Here is a 21,491-nt window from a genome sequence, read left to right on the forward strand (position 1 = left end):
GCTATCATTATCTACATTTTACAATTGAGGAAACTGAGAAAGTCAGGAGTTAAGTTAAATGTGCATAGTCATACATTAAAACATCTGAAACTGAATTTGAGTTAGTCTTTTTGATTCTGGACTCAACACTATCTAGGCTGTCTATTATATGGTCCTTGGCTAACAGTTATCGCTAATTAACTCTTGCAGAATATTTTACATACATTATAATTTATTTGATTCTCGTAATGGTGAGGTCAGTGGTGGTGTGTTCTCCATTGTAAGGTGAGACAGAGATGTGACTGTCATTACAGGGTTTACTGTCAGAGCTGGGATTTGAACTGAGATTCCTGTTTTGGATCAAAGTTCAGCCTCCTTCTCCTACCCAAAAAACTTAAGGACATTTACAGTATAAGCTCCTAAAGGTTAGAAATTCTCTCACTTTTGTAGTTTTATCTCTGAGTTCTAGTGTATTTCTATTCCCTGGTAGCAAACACATAGTAGATGCTTAATAAATATTTTTAAAATGATTAGATTGTTTACATCTTGAATATGTTTCAAGTTTCCTTCCCAATTCAAATTTCCAATCAAGAACCACAGGGACTTTAAGATGTCATTTAGGCCAGTCTTCAAACATTCTCCAAGAAAGTTTCAGGCAAACTAGATTACAAAATCCAACTTCTGTGACTCAAAACCATCTCACTTCACTGCAAGCATAGTGCTTCCTATAATCCAGGGTGAGGAACTAGGTATACTTTAGATAAAAGGATCAGGACTTTACTTCCTATAGGCTAGTCATTGAAATGTTTGTATGGAACAGGACCACCACCTTGTGGGCACTTTTGAGTATAACAATATTCAACTCAGATCATAGTTTATGAGAAAGTTTAGACCTTCCCAGCTTCTGTATCCCTAGTTTATTTATGCTCTAATTTATGTACATTTGGTAATTTTCCTTTCTTTCCCATGGATTCTTCAAATCCATTGGTGGTGACATCTGTTGTAGCTATCTCTGGTGACAGACAAGAAAAGGTCTTCAGAGGCTAGAGGAGCAAATTCTCCTCCAGGAATATTTCACTATACTTTCTAGGTCATGCTCTAATTCTTCTGACCTTTAATAATTTTCCTCTTTTCCTTCTGGCTCTAATGCTTCAGTGATGCTGGAGCTTTATTCCTAATCTCAGGCCCATCTTAATCTTCACTCCAGAGCCTGTACTATAGAACTCTGAACTCTGACCCATGATTGGGTCATAATTAGAGCTCCCTTGATTGTCTTGCAGTGACCTCTTGAAGCTCCTGCCCTAGGCTACAGGAGCTGACACCGGACTCATCTCTTGAGTGTAGAAAGAATGCAGATGGGGAAAGGGTATGCGTAAAATCATATCATTTTGGGAGGAAAAGTACTAGGATTTGGGTTAGTTGGAAAAGTTTTGTGTAGAGAGTGATGATGAGTAGGTAGTACATTTCAGAGATGGACCATCCATGTCCAATGGAAGGCATAGAGAGGGAAGATGAAATGTTAAATGTGGTTTAAGAAAGAATTCAGTTTGACTGAATTGCAGAGGCAGAAAATAGTAATATACAATGAAGCTATAAAGATAAGTTGAGGCCAGATTGTAGAAGACTTTTTTTAAAAACTAAGCAGCAACTTTTTTTTTTCCTACAAGAACCACAATAATTGATTGGGAAAGGGAATTATTGAAGGTCAGATAAAAGAAAACTACTTTGGTAGCACTTAAGATAGATTGAAGTGGAGAGAGATTTGAGGTAGAAAGATCAATTAGTTTGCTGTGGTAATCATTTAGGTAAAAGGTAATGAGGTTCTAAAACTAACAGCTGCCAAACTGATCTTCCAAAAAACAGATTCTAAGGTATATTCCCCTGTTAACTTCAGTGATTCCATATTGCCTCTAAAATAAAAATCAAAATGCCTACTTTTAGTTTTTATTCCTCTTAATTTTTACTCCATCTATCTTTCCAGCCTGATTGTGTATCATTCTCCTCTCACTGTCTTTTATATCGGCTGCCTTACTGCTCTCACAATACTCCATTTTATTTTTGTCCTTTATATCATTACTCTTATCTTGATTTTGCATTATATAGATTTTATAGCTTGGGTGACAACTCCTACACAAGACTTACTTGGATTTCCCTTCCCCCTCCCCCATGCCAAATTGCTTTGAATGTAAGTTTTACTTATTTGGATACTTGTTGTTCACTCTCAATAGAATCTAAGTTCCTTGAGGTCAGGGACTGCTTCATTTTTCTCTTAGTATCCTTACTGCCTAGCATAATTCGAGGTATATCATTGGTATTAAAAACTTGGTTTGTTGAATTGAATCATTATTTAGACCATTTTTTAATGGTATCTTTTCTGTGTGTTTTGCCAACTAGAGGCAACCATTTGCAGCACTTCTTGGGATATAGATCATTTCAGTTTGTGATGAAAGAATGCATGTGAAATAAATTACTTCATTTTTCCAAACTCTTTTCTGTTTTCTTTTTTTAACAGGTTTCCTCCATTTTTTGATGACAACCCATTTGGCATCTATCAAAAAATTCTTGCAGGCAAAATTGATTTCCCCAGACATTTGGATCTCAATGTAAAGTAAGTAAATTGGCTCTTTTGTCATTGGCTTGTTTATTTTAAGAGTCTCCTAATTAAAATCAACAGTTAAAGCATATGTATAACAGGCTACCATATTGCAGCATCATATGTGCTGTATTCAGAAATATCTGGAAAGTCATCTTTTCCATACAAAAGAAATGTTTTTAATTATTCAGTTTAATGAAATATAACAATTTAATGACCTGCCATCATTTATTTTTTGCACTTCAGTTTTTCCTGGTCTACCAAACAAAAGATATTTAATACATCACCAAACAAGGACAGGTGTTGGTATAACATTCATGGATTTTCTTAATAGGTATATCACTTGACAATATTGTATCTCCTTCATATAATTGACTTGATCACTTTGCAATAATTTAAAAATAAAGTGATATGTTAATTCTTTTCTAGAGATTTAACTATTGGATATAAATGATATTTAGTTTGGATATTTAGACTAGATAGTAATGATGATTTGTTTTCTTTGCTTCTGTGTCTTAAAGGATTCAATGGTGATCTGGCTATGTTTGTATTCATAAAATGGATATAAAACTAGCTTAAACTGTAGCAAAACTAAGGGTTTTTTTTCCCTTTTCCCCCTACCTCCCCCCTCCCTGAAGGGGAAAAAAGTTTGAAATGGTCTGTGGAAATTAACTATAGAAAAAATATTTTTTCATGAACAAGGGCCAGGTTGGGATGCCTTTAACAACTGTTCTTTTCAAAGACTTCTTCCAGGATTGTTAAGGGTTAGTCATTTTCATAAGGGTGAATATTTCTAAACTGACAGACCTGGAGCATGAAGTTCTCCATCTGAAAACCAAGTAGAGTGTTTTCCAAGGGTTGTATAAGCTTGTTCCATACTTCTATGGCCCTGGACTCCCTTTGAAACATATCTCAACATTTAATGGAAGCTAACATTTAAAGGGAGAGGAAAAAAGAGGAGAAAAAAGATTTCTTGTCCTGGAAAAACAATAGAAAAGGGGAAAATCAGTTAATTTAAGTTAATACTGTTAGTTAAGGATTCAAAGAAAACTTCATTATTGCTCTTAAAATGATCTCTTTTCTCCCAGAATGATATTTCTGGTTCTTAGTTGTTGATGAAGGTTCACTTTGCAAATGAATACATGTATGTTTGCTTTGAAAATAAAGAAAAACTATGATATGAGCAAATATTTCATATATTCTATGGAAGATATTTCATATATATTGAAGGTAGTTGTGAGAAACAGTATTCCATTTGTTATAATTTTTAAATTTTTATATATGTATGTATACATTTACATAATATATTTGAAAGAGTTAAAAATAGACAACATACTGACAGCTAAATTTATGATATCAGATCACCTTTGGCTACTTCCAGATTCTTCCTGACATCTGGATTAAGACAAAAAGATACTTAACTGATGGGTGAGCAGCTGTTGTCTTAGTCAATATGTAAGCTGGCAGAGCCTGCGCCAGAAAGGATATGCTTTTGTACATGCTTTAGATTTTTCTGTTGGAAAATAAGCTTTGAATTGCATGGAATCAGACATACCAGAAATTTAAGTTTTCTGCTATATTCCTGTTGCTAGTATCTCATTTCATTGAATCATAAATCTGTAAAAACAAGTCAAGTATCTTGCAAAAAAATAATCTTTTTCTATGCCTTTGACTTGTTTTTCATCTTTTACTTTTTTTCTAGATTATGGCATTATGGAATATATTATATTTTATTAATATAAATGAAATTTCTATTTTAGTTCAGTTTAGAAACTGAAAATGACTAAGAATTGCTTCATAAACACATCCTTCGAATAATATGCATCAATAAGTACAATTTTTTTGTATGCAGTAAAAGTGCTGTACCAGTGCTAGTTTGAGGTATTCATTTGGAGTTAAGCAGATATTTATTTGATATTCAAAGAAATTGGTGAATTTTGTTTTTTTTTTACTTATAAAACTTGTATCTAGAAAAAAGTTTCTTAAATTAAAAAAAATTTTGTTTATTCCTTTAATTTTTCCTAATGACCAACAGAAAATGGTAATATTCTTCCTTTTCCCTGATTGTTCTTGTACACAACTACATTATTATAAGTTTCAATAAACAACCTTTGATATATTTTTCAAAGTAAAAAAAAAAATCAAGAGATCATTTAATTCATTACCATCTCCAAGAATAAATTCATTCAGAAATTATATTCCTCAAGTTTTCTAGAAAATTTATTCTTGTGTTGTAGAATTTCATCATTAAAAAAATTCTTCAAAGGTTCTTGGGGAAAAAAACCACATTCTATGAATAGAGGGAATAGCAATGAATATGTGATGATCTCTAAATCTCTTCTGCCATTTAAACTTTTTTCCCTTATCTTTAATGTAAATAGAAGATAATCAAAACTAGCTATTATATATTCATAAGGTTATGAAGTTTTAAAGCTACAAAGGTCATTTGAGATTATTTGTTCTAACTTCTTTTCACACATGTGGAACCCGAACCTTAGAGAAGTCCAGCATTGCATAGTATTCAGAGGGCCGTTTCTAAAAACCACATCTTTCATTCATAGTTAGGCTTATTTTAAACACTGGACAGTTAAAACATATAACTGGAGCTTCATCAAAGTAGCCCTTCAATCTTCTCCCCCTGAGAAGAATTAGTAATGTCCAAGTCCTTTAGTTTTTCCTCAAAAGCCAGAGTCTTAATATTTTATTTTTTAACTGACCTCTCTCTCTTATCACTGACATGATTCCCAAATGGACACATTTATTCTTGCATAATGGCATTATTGTTATCTGGTTGTCTTCTGTTCCATTATTTTATAATAAATATTTATATTTTATTATATGTATGTATGTATCAAGAGGTACCATCTTTGTATTATCATTACTATTGACACCTAGGTGTCAATGGATAGAGCACTGTGCCTGTAGATAGGAAGACTTGAGTTCAAATATAGCCTCAGATACTTGCTAGCTATGTAACCTTGAACAAATCACTTAACTGCTAATGTGCCTCAAGTTTCCTCAGCTATAAAATAGAGATAATTATGACCCTATCCCCAGATTCATTATGAGGATCAAATGAGAATATTTGTAAAAGTGATTGATCCAGTGCTTGGCACATTGTAAGAAATATGAAAGCCATTCCTCCCTTCCTTCCTCCTTCTGCCCTTCCCTCATGTCCCAATATAAAATAGGTGTGACTTCTAGACCTATAGATTTGGTTCCTATACACATGGTATTTTGGTAGACCATAAACTAGTGTCAACCCTATAGTTTCTATAATGTCTTCCTATTTCTCCTTTCTCACAGAAGTATTTTCCTGTTTTAGCAGCAGATTTACTTATTATTTATTACAATAATAACCAATTTTCAAATTTTTACATCACAGGAGAAAGTTATAGCTCATATAAGGAAAAATTGAACTTCTAATGAAATTATGGAATTGTATAATCCCTGAATTCACATATCAATAAAATAATGATGAACTCTATAGGTATTAAAAGTTTTCCCATCCATCTATCCATCCCCTATCTTCTTAGAATTTTATTGAGTTCTTAGCTACATGATTGAGATAGTTTTACCTCTTAGACCTGTCTTAACACGTCTACCTCAATTTGTCATATTTATTTTACACACCTTTGGGTCAGGATATTGTTTGGTCTTCAAGATATCTTGCTATACTGCAGGTTTTAAGCCTCTCTCTTTCTCAGAAAAGAGATAAATAATAATTATGGCCTTTAAAATTACCTTTCTTATTTTATAAATAGAATCTTAGAGTTAATAGAGACCATGGTGATATTAGAAACTAGTTTCCACATGCATGTTATATTTGTGATATATGAAATTCAAAGGGGTTGTTATATCTCTAAGTCACAAAACTTAATAGCAGAGACCAGAGGACTACCCAGCCTCTCCATTCTCAGGTGATTAGTCTTTCTATATCTTCTTACTTTATATTTTTTGGGGGCAACTTTTGTCATAGATATTTAGGAGTCAGATTCACGATAGGAATTCTAAATGCTAGTTGTTTAAAATAAAACCACAGATACTGTTCTGTATCTGATAATAACCCAACTTTACACAGCAATAGGTTGTTTACCAAACATTTTCCTTAAAATGATTCTGTAAGATATTACATGCAAGAAAACTGAGGCTCACAGGATAAAGAACTTCCTCTGGAAACTAGTCAAATCAATATTATTATTAATGCCTCTGGAAAAGTCTATACTAATTGGTTGTTCTGGTTTTATTTAGCCATTTCTATGGCTTCCCAGAGCAATACTCATCAGTATTTATCCATATCTATATTTATATCTCTATCTCTATCTATATATCTATATCTATATCTATCTATCTATCTATCTATCTATCTATATATATATATATATATATATTACATTCCCCCTTTAGAAAGTAATTTCCTTGAAGTCAGATAATGTCTACATATTATAGTTGTGTACTAACACTTTGCAGCGTATAAGGGTTTAATAAATATTTTTTCATTGATATGTCCATTTATTGTCACAGTTACACACCTAGTAAATATCAGAGATGGTTTTTAAAACCAAGTTCACTAACTACTGAGTTTCCTTTTTTCCTGTGAAGCTATTTTGGAAAGGAATACAGTTTTTGATCCATGTACCAGTTTGATTCAATTCTCTTACTAGTTCATCCTTTAAAGTTTCACTTCCTATTTCTGTCAGAATTAACTGCATCTATCTTGACATTATTCAGAATATTTATTTGCAACTTTGAAACATATAATAAAACATATAGGCATAGGTTTACTTTGTTTTCAAAAATTTTATAATGAATGTTGAAACTATGGAAAGAGTAGTTTATATTTGGAAAGTCAATCCTATGAATAAATAAATAAATAGACCCATGAGTAAAAGGCTTATTTAAAACAAATGTTTTCAGTTTTGCAAGCATATTTTGATAGTAGGTATGTTTACACGAAAAGAGACCTTTCAATGTATTATATGAAGGGCAATAGTGACACTTCTGATTTTCATATTTTGCAACATGAAAAATCATTTCTGTTCCTCAGTCAGGCCAAGTGCTTTCAGTCTAGCAGTGAATAAATTATTTATGACCTGTAGAAGATATTCCTAATAATAGAAAATTTTATACTAAAAAATACCCACAAAGAGTAACAAATCCACTCTCTGCTATTGTGTGCCAATTTTTATCTTGCATCTGTATGTTAAAGTGTATTGTGTTTGTTTTGGGAGATAAAAGTGCCAATTCTGTTACTTTTTTTTCTTATACTAATAGAGACCTTATTAAGAAACTTCTTGTTGTAGACAGGACAAGGCGACTAGGAAACATGAAGGTCAGTATTCTGTTTTTCATATATTAAATAATATTCTGCATGAGAATAATTTGATTGAATATCCTACTGTTTATAACTATAAATGTCAAATAAATGGATGTTGTTTCCTTGATCATTTTCATCACTTCCTGACTCTGCTACAAGGCAATAAGGGTCATGGAAAAAATGATGTAGAATGGTCCCAAGAAATATTGATTTATGTCAATTCTCTATCATTTTAAATTTCTAAGGCATATCATTTTTAAATTATGATTTCACTTCAGAGAGAATGTATGAATTTATGTTGTTTTTAAAACTAAAATTATAAATGAAGTGGTATATGTGGATATATATTTATATGTTGTGTGTATGCATGTATTCACACACATATACTGTTAAATCATATTATGGTCAAATCTCTTCTAGCTATAGAGTAACTGTAGAACAGTGATACAACCTTGAAATCAGGGGGTCTGAGATAAAATTATATGACTTAATGGGCAAAAGACAACCCTGCTTACTTCACATCTAGGGTCATCTCCAGTCATCCTGAGACATATCTGATGACTGAACCCAGGTGGCTCTGGAGGAGAACGTGAGACTGGTGACTAAACCCAACGTCCCCCTCAACTCTTAATTCACTTGCTTGCCATGGTATCATCTCCCTGATGTCATAGTCTTCTTAGAGAATGAAGGACAAACACTGTCTTCATACATAAACATGTATGTGCACACATGTGTATATACATATGAAATGCATACATATGCAGATATATTGGTGTATTTACATAAAATATTGTCCAATATCATTCATTTTACATTATTTCATTGCACGGCTGCAAAAAAATTTGGGCAAACTTGAGATGAACTGAATGTCCAAATGAAATTGATAGGAATAAACATAAATGACATTTTTGCTCAAAAAAAACAACTGTATCAGAATAGGATACAGTAAAGTATACCGTAGCTATGTGCAAAAGCTTTTATGTATACAATCAACATATGATGAAGTGGTAGACAAAAGAGTTAATGAATTTATAAGTTACTTTAATAGTAGTATATCATCTGGAAAGGGCAGCCCTAGTGTACTCTGCCATGGTCATGCCATGCCTTGAGTTTTTGTGTTCAGTTCTGGGTTTCACATTTGAAGGAGGACATTGACAAGATAGGATGTGTACAGAAGAAGATGACCAGAATGGTGAAGGGACCTGGAAACCATGCTATGCAAGGATCAGTTGAAAGAAAGGTTGGTTAGCCTGAAAAAGAAATGGGGGTGAGGGGGAGAACAATAGTTGTCTCTTAATATGTAAATTATTACGTGGAAGAATAATTAGATTTGTTATGCTTGGCCCCAGGGGCAAAACAAGTACCAATGGATGGAGAAATAATACAGAGACAGGTTTTGACTCAGTGTCAAAACAGACAAACTTTCCAACATTTCAACTCTGGAAAAGATTTTGTCCTGTCTCATGGGTACACAGTGAGTTCCTCAGTGCTAGAACTCTTCAAGTAGAACCTACATTGCTGCTTGGGGATTTTTGTAGAGTCAGAACAAGTTGATTTCTTAGGAACCTTTAAATCTCAGAGATTCTAGAATTCTATGGAAGCTAAACTATTATTTTAAAGTTACTTTTATTGATAAATTCAGGCATTGTAAATTTAGAATATATACCATTTGAAGAGATTTTTTAAAAATTTTCAGAAAAATTCTGCATATCATTATTTAGGAACTTTTGGCTTTTGAAAATAAACCATTTATAAAACATTCACGTTTTGATAAAAATTTATCAGTAGCTTTGATGCTGCCCTTTCCCCTCAACTTAGTATTGTATTTGTTTGTCTTTTTAGTTCTAAACATATATCTTGGCCCTTTGAAAATGATGTTTTTACAAATGCTAATAAGTTTGATTGACTTGTTACCCATTTAATTCAATATGAATCTATTTACCACTTATTCTATGCAGGGCTTTCCAGTTATCTTTTATTGATACTGCATATATTTTCCCTTAATTGCATTTGTTTCTTGAGGTTGAGAACTATTTCATAATAACTCTTAGCATATAATAGTTTCTTGATTGATTGATTGATCTGATTTCTCCTGAGGAAGGCCAGCTATCTCTTAGAGTTTATGAAAAACTGAAAAACCATATTACTAATTCAGGGGTCACACTTCTTTTTATGCTTCATTTTAAGGCTTAATGTTAACCATATATCTTATGCCCTAATTAATAATATTTCTTTAATGAGAGTGGTGACTAGGGTAACAATTATTTGTTAAGAGTATTCATAATTGCAATGTAATCTAGACAGGTTTAGTAATAAAAAAGAATATTTTCTGTTATAAATAGAGGACAATGCATGAATTTGCTAATTGTTCTTCCACATCAGGGGTTATAAGGCTGAATTTACACACACAACTTGGAGAATAAAATATCATATAGTTTTTTTAAAAGTGAACATAGATTAATTCTGCTGTTCAGTATTTACCTAGATTTTCTAAATTTTTTTTTCTGAAACCTGCCTTTGTTAATGCTTTTGATATAACTTGCAGGGGTTTTTTAGAGAAGGGAGGAAAGTCAATACATTGGCCTTTTTGACCTAGGTACATTAATATTAAGATAATAAAGGGGTTTCATGCTTCATGCATGTAGACTGAGTTGGCCTTTTTAGATCTTTAATTGCTCTGAAGTTATGAAAACTGTTATCAATATGGCCTTTTCTGACATCCCATTCATTTTTAAGTACAGGTGTCCCTCCTAATTTTCTCCCTTTTGCAAACCTGTATTTTGTTTGTGCAGCAGCAGGAAAGGTGAAGGTACAAAACTCATTCATAGAATCAAGCACAAAGTGATTGTGTCTCAATCCTACAATTAATTTATAAAGTGTGGGGGGGGGGCATTTTTAAATCTCTGAGCTGTGAAAAAATATACTATATTGTTGTTTGTTGGATTTTTAAAATAACAGTTTTCTGAAATAATTACTTTGAGATAAATATCCACTCTAGGTTTGTTGTCTTAGAAGAGACTTGTATATATGTTCTATTAATGAACATATTATTTTAAGAAAATAGTTTCAGCTCTCTCATCCAACCCACTCACCCCCTACTTGTTTCTGTGGCCTTTGTATATTATGGATTGGTGAATTAAGTCATGGGGATTGGAGCTGTGAGGGTCTAACAGTATGAACTAGGGGAAGCATAGCCTTTCAGATTTACATCATATATTGAATTTTTCATATTCCCACCAGAAGCTAAAGGAGGAGCTAATATATGCAAAAAGAATATGGACTTTAATTTTCAGTTTTTTGAGAGTTTTCTTAATATTCTATTCTTAAATTAAGAATTTAATTTCACATCACTACTTAAAATTAGTGATAAGATATTATTAGCTTGTTGCATTTATGCTTTCTCTACTTCTTTTGAAGAATGGAGCAGATGATGTGAAAAGACACCGCTGGTTCAGGTCTGTGGACTGGGATGCTGTACCCCAGCGAAAACTAAAGGTAAAAAAATTTGGATTTAACTGACACATTTTTAGTTAACTAGTTTTAGTTACCAAGATAGATCAATAATAAATACTTTATAATTCTGATTTTAGTGTCACATGGTTGAATTGAATAGGCAAAATTGACTGGAAAAAAAATTGAGAAATTCTCAAAAAAAAGAAAAGACCTAATATACTCTCATTGTTGAAAAGCATTTAGTAATAATTTCTCCTACAGGGAAATTATTAATGAATGTAGTTGATAGGATCTCTAGAGAGTCCATGAAAATTACTTCATTTTAGACATTTCATAGTACTTAAAGTACTGTTTTGAAAAGAAATAGTTTATCTAAATCAAAATATATCTTTATATCTGAATAGGAATAATTTTACAATAGAGGGAGTATTACGTCCAACAGACAATGTAAATCTTATTGTATGGGCTTGCTAAGGATGAATACCCAAATCTTCAAATGCACCACTTAATTTGCTTTTAAGGGACATCTATATCTTAAACTTTCTTGCTTTACCTGGAGGTTCTAGAGCTCATACTTTCTTAGTTGCATGAAATTCTGTTATCAAGTTTTGTGTGTAATACATGCCTAAATATGTATCAGTATTAATTAAATGTGCCACTGTAATAGATTTAAATATTTGGAAAATGTATATTTATATCTGTACATATAAGTGTACACACACACACACACACACACACACACATATTCATAATTGCAGAAAATGATCTGACATTAAAGAATTCCAATGGTAACCATGAACAATGTAACAAATTTTGATGCTTTGAACCCTATTGTCATATTGCCTGTTGCCATTTTGAACCATATTGTCATGTTTTCTGCTCAATATATTTGTAAGCTTAGTTTTTAGAGACATAGAAAATGTGTCGAATGTTTAATTAAATGCATAGAATCTTAAAGGTGATCAATCTTAATGATTTAATCTAAATCCTTTATAGTCTATAATAAAACAAAAATGGGAACCCAAGCAGTTTTAAGTGAATTGTTCAAGGTTTCCCAATCAGAATCAGGATTCCTAAGAACTGCTTAAGGTAATTATTAGAAGTATGCTTTAAAGTAAAATTCTTTATGCTTGAGTAAACTTTCTTCCTAACAACTGTTTAATGGTATCAGTAGTGTACTCCCAGTAAATGTAAAACTATCATTTTCATTTTTTGGTTCTGCTTACATTGTTACTTCCAATCTTGAAAGGTTTCACATGTGTGCAACAAAACATTTATTGAACACCTGTTATGTGCAAAAAAAATGTGCTAGGTACTGGATATACATACAAAATTAGAAAATAAATAATTCCTGCTTTATGCTGTAACTATGTATTGACTAAATCTGCTTTAGAAAGAGAAGCCATATAGACAAGTCCTTGAAGGTTTGAGGAAGACTACCATGTTTTTTTTTTCCAGAACAGCATCAATAAACTAATTAAGATAATACCTGGTTATAAATTAGTTTCCTTTTCTTCTAAAACTCTGGTTTGCTTCCTTAGCCTCCTATAGTACCGAAGGTATCCAATGATGGTGATACATCTAATTTTGAAGCTTATCCTGAAGATGACTGGAACAAGACACCACCTGTGCCTCCTAAAGACTTAGAAATTTTTAAGAATTTCTGAGTACAGGGAACCACATATGGAAAGGTATACTTTTATTTGCCATATTTTTTAAAAAGTATTGCTTTTTATATTTTAGACCATAAAACAATGGGATAGAATTTTGTTTTTCCTATCAAGTTGTTTAAGCAGCCATTGAATATGAGGGTAAGAAATATATATGAAATAAAATATTTTGATATGCAAACTCTCCAGCATGAAACTGATTGATTTTAAAGCTATCCAGGCTTGCTTTTTTCACTTGATCATTGTTTTTAGATTATTCTTATGTTAATGGGAATTGTGAAACCATTTCTACTCTTATGTAATGCATAAATTTAAAAAGTAAGATTTGTTCTTTTATTTACTCAATAATAAGCACAGGTCAAAATATCTTCTGTCACATTTCTAAATCCTAAACTCTTCTGCAATAGTTCCTTATAGATTGTATTAAAGTGCAGTCTTTTGAATGAGCATTAACTCAACAGCTTTTATTATTACTGTGGAGATTTTATACTATTATTATCCACTTTCCAGTTTGCTCCATTTTTACCAATCCAATTATGTTTATTGTAACTGTGCTTTCTGGGCAAAATAATATGAAGCAAAGGGTAGGAAAATCAGATCTAATCTTTACTTCTTTTAATGGTTAGCCTATTATCTCTTGATAAAGTTTGATCATTTTATAGTGCTAATTGTAACTTAAAATGAATAATAACTTGATTGTGTGTGTGTGTGAGTTTTCTTAAACTGTAGAAAACTTGGAAATTTTAAAGTGTTAGTATTGAAATCACAAGGTAGTCTTAAAATCTATATTTTCTGTGACTTTCATTTCTTCTGTTTGCTTCAATAGCTTATTCTTTTGACATCTGTTAAATTTTATTCATATTTTTAAGTCAGAAAAAGTCTAGAAAGATTAAAGTTCTTTATATATATATATATGTATATTTAGTGATACCTTTTGCATAATGCATATTTGATAAATCCCTGATACCTACTCCTGCATATTTGTTACATCAACTCATTGTTATGAGAATGAATCCTATTATAATTCACAGACAAATACTATCCTCATTATAGTGATATACCAGTGTATTTTGCTCTACACATTGGATATGTTCTTTGAAAGTTGGATAATAATAAATTTTTGTACAGAATTATTTTAAATAAACTAAATGAATTCCTGTTGAGTTTCTTTAAGAAAGAAAAGAACCAACTTTCATTTGAATTCAGAATATCCTTCTGTAGAAGATCATTAGTCCTAAATCAGTAAATATGAATTATTTTGTATTTAAAGTAATTCAGGAAGGATACCATTTTATTATAATGTATGTACATAATTTCTATAAAGGCAATATCCATTGTTGAGCTGAACAACCCCATAGAGTCAGTTTTACATATCCAAAAAGTTTAGGTGAGTTAATGTTTAAAATTTTTATAAATAATAGATTTTTTATGGGGGGAAAATGGCTAGGATAGGTTAGGAATTAGCCCTGTGATTTCTTTGATGTCTTGAGTTCCCTCTTTTCAATACAGAAGAGCCCCTTCACTTCAATTTAGAGTTGCAGTGTCTCTGCAGTCCACATTCCTTAGAGTTGCCTAGAACACTAAAAGGTTAAGTGACTTGCCTGGGGTCACACCAATATGTGTCAGATGGAACTTGACTTCAGGTCTTCTTCATGCCTCCATGGCCAGCTCTCTATGCACTATGTCATGATGCTTCACAAATAGGGAACCTAGAATTAAATGTCAATTACTGTTTTTAATGCTTAGTTGCTAAATGTTTGAATAAACTGTTCCTCTTGCTTCTCTAAAACATTTCTCATTTCCATTGTAAGTGATGGGGTAGGGAAGGTCAGGACAGGAAAGAAGAAGAAAAAAAGTTCAAATCAAATTTTGTATTTGATTTTAAAAATTACTAGCAGCTCTTGTTGAATTGTTAGAAAAGACAAGACATTGAAACATTATAAAGCATGTATGCTATATCAAATTTTAAAACCTATCCTTTTTTTAGATTCATAATTTTGCTTTGATGGTTTTTAGTTTTGGTTTTAGAAGTTTTTTTTCTCATGTTAATAGGAATTGTGAAAATAATTCTGAAACCTTTTGCCTTTCCATGTTACCTCTTTGAGAAAAGGAGCTCAAAGATTGGCTGATGATTGGAAACTAACAAAAATTCTTTGTATTTGTGCCATTGAATGTCAGAAACTGGAAGAAGATTTGGAATGGTCTGAGCACATTTGAGAAAAAGAACTGGGCACCTGCCAACATGAAGAAATTCCTTCACATGACTGAGGAAGTTTCCACGTTCATATATGCACATATTTATATCAAATTAAATTGGCCGGTAAAGTTTAATTTTTAACTGTATAAATCTGGCATTAGTTTAGCAGCTATTTCTGCAGAAGGTCTACTCGGAAGTAGATAATTTGGTTAAATTGGTTTGTTTTAGATCCTTTAACTTAGTGTTATTTTTATGCTATGCCAGACTTTTTTTTTTGCTTTTGCTTTATCTCATAGACTTAACTTTATAAGTTTATACTAAACTTGTGATATTCTAAGCACAAATTAGTATATATGTATATAAAGAAAACAAAATCACCTAAGCACATCGTGCAAAGATGTAAATGTTTGTACTTTGAAGAGTCTATGATTTTTATTTTTCAGATTTTTTTCAAGAATCTCTTCTTTGAGGAGATAAAACTCTTAAAGAATAAATGTTTTTCATTATCTTAAACATTTTATAGTTCTTTGTAAAAAAAAAGAAATTATGTTAAGATTTGTAATTAAAATGTCCAGTGCTTCATGTCTGTAAACTATAGTACTTGAAAGCCTGAGGAAAGAGGAGGAGGTACAAGATTCATCTTTGGTTCATGAAACTCCCTTTGATTCATGAGAGTTCAGAAAACAAAATATCTTGGAAATATTTCAAATGCTATTATGCTCTATGGTGTCCTGCTGTGTACTGGGACTTCTACTTATTTAAAGTTGAAGTATAAATCTGGCACATAATACAATACCCAAGTCCTTGACCTCTATTGTTTTTGGCCACATGTAGATATTTTTCCTTTAATTTAGAAAGGAGAGAAGAACTACAGAACTGACAGGATGTAAACATCCAATGGACCATGTAAATTGCCCAGAGATTGAACTTCTATTCAGTTTTGCAGATCTCTCCCTCTCAAAGATTACCCAGAGTTTTATAGTATTATTGGGGAGTGAGGGGGTGAGATTGAGCTTCTAGATATCACAACAATGTATATAAATAAAAAGTTTTCATTTTCTTGAATGTGTACTTTCTGGTAACTAGATGTTAAGGTAATACATAGGGCTAAACTGCAAAATATGAATTTAAACAGGTGTTCATCCCAGCAGCAAGGAGCTTGCAAAATTTCTGGGAAGTAGCATGTGGACCCCTGCTCATAGTTCATTTCATTTTAAAGCATTCCCACTTGCTCCTACACTCTTTCTCCCTCTCTTCCTGTTCTAAAATTCCCTGGAAATGTCCAAAGACTTCTTTCCTCAGCAAGAAATAATAAATCTAGTTTGCAAAATCCTGTTATTTAATGTCAGTGATTGTGTATTTTAATTATGTCCTGTCTCTATTTAAGAAATAAACCCAACAAGCCTTCCCATGAAGAATCTCTCAGTGCTAAGGGTGTTTCATACACATATATGTATAACATATACATAAATACAGCCTACATTTACATACTATATATCTATATCAATATGCAGTGAGTATGTGTTTGCTTATACACATACACACAAGCATATGTACATAGCATTTAAATAAGATAAGAGCATGCATTAATTGGGCTCAAGTAGCAAAACAGAGCAATTACTCATTTGAATAAGTTCTATATAATGGACTACATCCAGGAAATGAGCTGATTATTCTTTGAGTATTGCATTGTTTTTCCTTCCCCACTCCCACCACCAAATATTTAATTTCCACACCCTGAAGAAATTTACAAAATTTCAGTATAGGTGAAAAATGAGAGTGTGCCTCTCAATTTGCTTTCCCCTGAAGTGCCTAATTCATTGTGCATTTAAGAAATTATTTAGTAAACCTGTTGGATTTGTATATTATGCAAAAAAATTTTTTTTTAATCCACAGGAACTGTTTTGTAAGAGTGCACCGGAAGAGATGCATTTTTTGTGGGTCTTCCTTGTGATCACAGATATATTCAGGTCCAGCGATTTTTGATGGTTTCCTGTGATTCTCATTTATCATAGATTGGTTTCTGAGTAGCAAAATTTCAGGAAAAAAACACAAACACTTCTTATCATATTTCAGTCCAGTGGTTGAGATAGTATTTTTTAGTGTACTTGGAAATGAACTAACTTGAGTTTCCTAATTGTCTTCAAAGAAACCTGATATGCCATGGAAAAAAAGTCATTGTCCCACTCTCATTCACATCAAACTTAAAGATTCCAAATAAGCAGTACCAAAAACATGGGATCTACATTCAGCAAAATTATATTTAAAACAAATAGCCCAGTGAGAAAAATTATTAAATACTTTTAAAAAGAGAATATAAATTTCACCATAGAGCTGTGTAGAAATTAGTCTTTACCTCCTCTAATATTAGGTATTAAGATGAAGGCCAAAGGTTGCTAGGATAACAATAATCAGTTTCTGAGGTGAAATGTGATCTAACATTAACAGATCAGTAAAATGACTGCCATAATTTACTGAGATAAAAACTAAGAGCTACCAGAAGTGATAACCCAAGTCTAGTGCCACTTGACTTTTTAATCATATTTATTCTTAAGGAATTTTTTCCTTTTAAAAACCTTATACAGAACAGCTTGATTTCAGTACAACTTTAAAACTGTACATAAGTTTGGTGTGCTAGTGTGTGTGCTTTTTTCTTTTATTATGTTGTTACCTTTCAAACTTTAATATTGATATTAAATTGAAATAGTATAGAAAGCATGAAATTTAGTTGCCTTATTTCTGAATAAATATGCAGGAAATACAGATGTGTTACATTGATTACATTAGTTCTTTTGAAGAAATGTAATCAGCCTTCAGTAGGAAAAAAAAGGTGGGACATTAAAAAGGAAATTCAGACATTTGATGGTGTTAATAAGTTCAGAATGAACAGTCGAGCACATTTCAAGATTTTATTTAAGTGCCACATGTTAACTGTTCATTAATAGGCCATAAATTATCACCTCATATAGTGTGACATTACATAAAGGTTGGTTGTAACTCATAATAAACCTGGAACAATCATTAAAAGTAGCTATGTAGTTGAATATGTATGTATAGTTGGACATTCGTATTTATGTGGTCAGTTATAATTGCAAATTTTTAAAAAGTTGTGGGGTACATATCACAGAGATTGTACACCATTTAAAGTACCATTTTGATTTTTGACTTGCTGATATTCATGAGTTTGCAGTATTTTCTGGAATCTGAGTACTACAAAATTTCTTATTTATAAAATGCAAAATTGCTACATTGAGGATTTCATTTCAAGTAGTAAAATTGTCATTTCTGTCTTAATTTATATGAATTAAGAGGAGGAAATAACATGAACATTTACTTTATACTATATGTGCAGTGATAGTTTTTCATCCTTTCATGTCAGAAATTGGATTTGTTTTATGCATAAGTATATCCATTGCTGGCAACGGATATACTCTGACTTCTGGTACCAACCTCATAGTAAAGTAAAGAGTAAAGAGAAGAAATAGAAGTAATGGAATGTTTGCAAACATCCCTACTTCTGTGATGTGTGTGTACGTATACACTCCAGATCTATGCATATGGAACCACAAATAATTGGTTTGTCTATATGATTTCCAGTACAATTCTTTATATCAAAATTATTTTAAAATCCTAACTGAAGTAATCCTGACTGAGAGATTTGAGAGCATGAGTAGTCATTTAAGTATATGGCCTAGGTTGTGGGTCTTAAGGTTCTATACCTTTCTCATGTTGTTAACTGAAGAGCAAGGGGCACAGACTCCCTTGGTACCAAGGACTGATGCTAGAAACATGTCTACAAAATGAAGTGAAAAAAGTCAATAGGATTTAATGATTTATTATATTGTAGACTGACTAGCTGATGGAGAATTTTATATTTTCCACCATCTGTTTTGGAGTCACAGAACACAGTCCCCATACCTCTTTTTTTTTTTTATATTGGTTTGAAATGTATGATCTCAATAGTCTTCATATTTGGTTCCCTTCCTTAGCATGCATTTTATACATGTTGAACGGTTATAGAAATCTATGTATTATTCTCCTTGTCCCACAACAGTGCGAAGGGTCTTGTTATTACTTCAGCTTAAGTGAACAATATGGATCTCTATTATAAAAAGAATTTTTAAAGAAGGTTATGAATGTCTTTATTTTTTAGAGTATTTATTCATTCAAGAATTTATTAAGCATCTAGACTTAATAGGTTCCTATCTACCAGAGCTCATGCTAGGCACCAAGAATGCAAAAGGCAAAACCAAAACAGTCCTTGCCCTCATGGAGCCTACTTATTATGGGAGTTGGTCATTCTGTTTATTTTTAACTAAGCATAAGGTTCTAAAATAAAACTTGCAGCACTGTGAACACCATGGAAAATTACTTGATGGAGTACAGATTTCCACAACTCACCATGACCTTAGCAAGTGACTTTTTAACTAATATTACCTAACTTGATCTTCCACTTTCTAAACATCATCAATTGAGTAAAAACTCAATTAGATACTAAATTCATGGTTAATGGATGAACCAGGACTTGAAGGCTTAAAGGTAATGAAAGATATGTCACACTATTTAGTCCATTGCCTTGTGGTCCTGAAGAATTGTAATGTAAAGTTTCTATGGCAAACCTGACTATTTAATAAATAGTAGGAAATAACTTTCCACAAGTTTGTGTACTTAATAGATAGTTGAAAATGAGAAATAGGCAAGGTTATTTTAGACTCGTTAATATTGTTGGTCTTCAATCATGTGTAAAAGTACTGTCCAAAGTCATGTCAATTCATTGCACAATAAAATCACTGTGATCTGTATATAAACCCTAGTGAAATGTTACTGCTGTTTAATTTATATAATGCCTGTTGATTTCTGGATTTGTTTAATAAACCTTTGTATCTTTTAAAATGTTTAAATCTTGTTTGCTTCTGCTTACATTGGGGAAAACTCTCTGTGTACAAGGAAATAGAATTAATTAGGCTCAGGGGTGGGAAAAGAAGTTATTTACTTAAAATAGGTAATACTTTTTGGCAGCCACACACTTAACATCCCCAGAAAGAGGTTCACCACAGATAGCATCAGTTTGTAAGAATCAATCAAACAGGAAGCAATTATTAAGTATCTGTTATGTCAGCACAGCCACTATGTATTGAAGTTACAAAGAATAAAATAATTCCAATTGAAAAGACACTCATGATAATGAGTTTATCTTCTCTCTTGAGGAGTAAGGGGAAAAAATGTTTAAATAATATAAAGTCCTTACTTGTAGCCTAGGAAATGCAACTTTTTCTATGCCCCAAGGAACAGTCATAGTACTAGACCCAAAAGTAACTAGAAATCTTTTTTTTCTTCTTAAATAATGACCCTAGTATGATTTGGAGGTATGACATCTAAAAAGTTAAAGAGACATAATTTCTAGGTAATTTAATTTTATTGATCATGCTAGCATAATTAATGTGAAAGTGAGAATCTTGAATGCCAAAGCATCCTCATAGAATCCAGTCAGCACTTAAATGGTCTTGGAAGGTGGCAATCAACTCTGATTGGATGGCAAATAATGAAGAAAATGAATGAGAGGAGGGTCTATTCTAATGAGGAGCTGGTGGAATGGGATAGGAAATGTGATGTTGATCTTATCATTTACCTCTAAATCACCGAGAGCCTTGGGCAATCTAGACAAAAGATCTACACCCCCTGCCCAAACCTGTCTGGAACACAATGGACTGGAATTCACTTTAAATTCTTTGCATAGTTTTTCTTTTTTGGGTGGAACAACAACTGGATTAGATTAGATGATCTAAAGGATGGTGGGGGGGAGGGGTAAAGACATAGGTTTAATCTTCTTTAATATTAGTACCATTCCATCCATTCTTTCCTTTTAGTTCCTTCCTCCTGATGCAAGGAAAAGATGAAGAGAATTGTGAATGTAGAACTTGGGTGGAGATGGAAATTGACCACCAAAGTAGAGAATTATGATTGAACAGAAAGAATTGTAATCTTAAAGGCTGCTCAAATTGGGTGAAAATCCCCATTCTTGAGGTTTTACCCTCTACCTAATTCTGGGTCCAGGTACAGGATAGGGGAAGGGAGTTCACCCTTTTGCCCTCTGGATGAGAGGCAAGACATAAAAACCTGGGTTGGACCCTGACTCTGCCCAAAGTCTTGTGTACCAACCTCTGTGACCCAGCCAACTCTGCTTTGCTGTTCTTTTATCTCTCCCTCTCCTTCCCTAGGTCTTGTAATCCTTTGTAATAAATTTTTGTTTTATTTCCACCCTTGCTTTTCCCGAGTCTGAAT

General features: G+C 32.3%; 1 protein-coding gene across 3 annotated transcripts in view; it reads left to right on the plus strand.

Annotated features, from left to right (window-relative positions):
- The window catches only part of PRKX (protein kinase cAMP-dependent X-linked catalytic subunit), a 124,758-nt gene extending 103,783 nt beyond the window's left edge, over nt 1-20,975 (plus strand). Inside the window, exons 5-10 of one of the 3 annotated variants that reach the window (XM_074213617.1) lie at nt 2,492-2,587; nt 7,847-7,904; nt 9,034-9,129; nt 11,307-11,384; nt 12,884-13,033; nt 15,123-20,975. In XM_074213617.1, the coding sequence (XP_074069718.1) occupies nt 2,492-2,587; nt 7,847-7,904; nt 9,034-9,129; nt 11,307-11,384; nt 12,884-13,009 (454 nt within the window). In that variant the 3' untranslated portion in view covers nt 13,010-13,033; nt 15,123-20,975. The remainder of the gene's footprint in view (nt 1-2,491; nt 2,588-7,846; nt 7,905-9,033; nt 9,130-11,306; nt 11,385-12,883; nt 13,034-15,122) is intronic. The other 2 variants (XM_074213616.1, XM_074213618.1) reach the window with 2 other exon arrangements.
- Nucleotides 20,976-21,491: the final 516 nt, after the last annotated feature.

Source organism: Macrotis lagotis, chromosome 1 (assembly GCF_037893015.1).
Source record: "Macrotis lagotis isolate mMagLag1 chromosome 1, bilby.v1.9.chrom.fasta, whole genome shotgun sequence".
NCBI classification, from domain to species: Eukaryota; Metazoa; Chordata; class Mammalia; order Peramelemorphia; family Peramelidae; genus Macrotis; species Macrotis lagotis.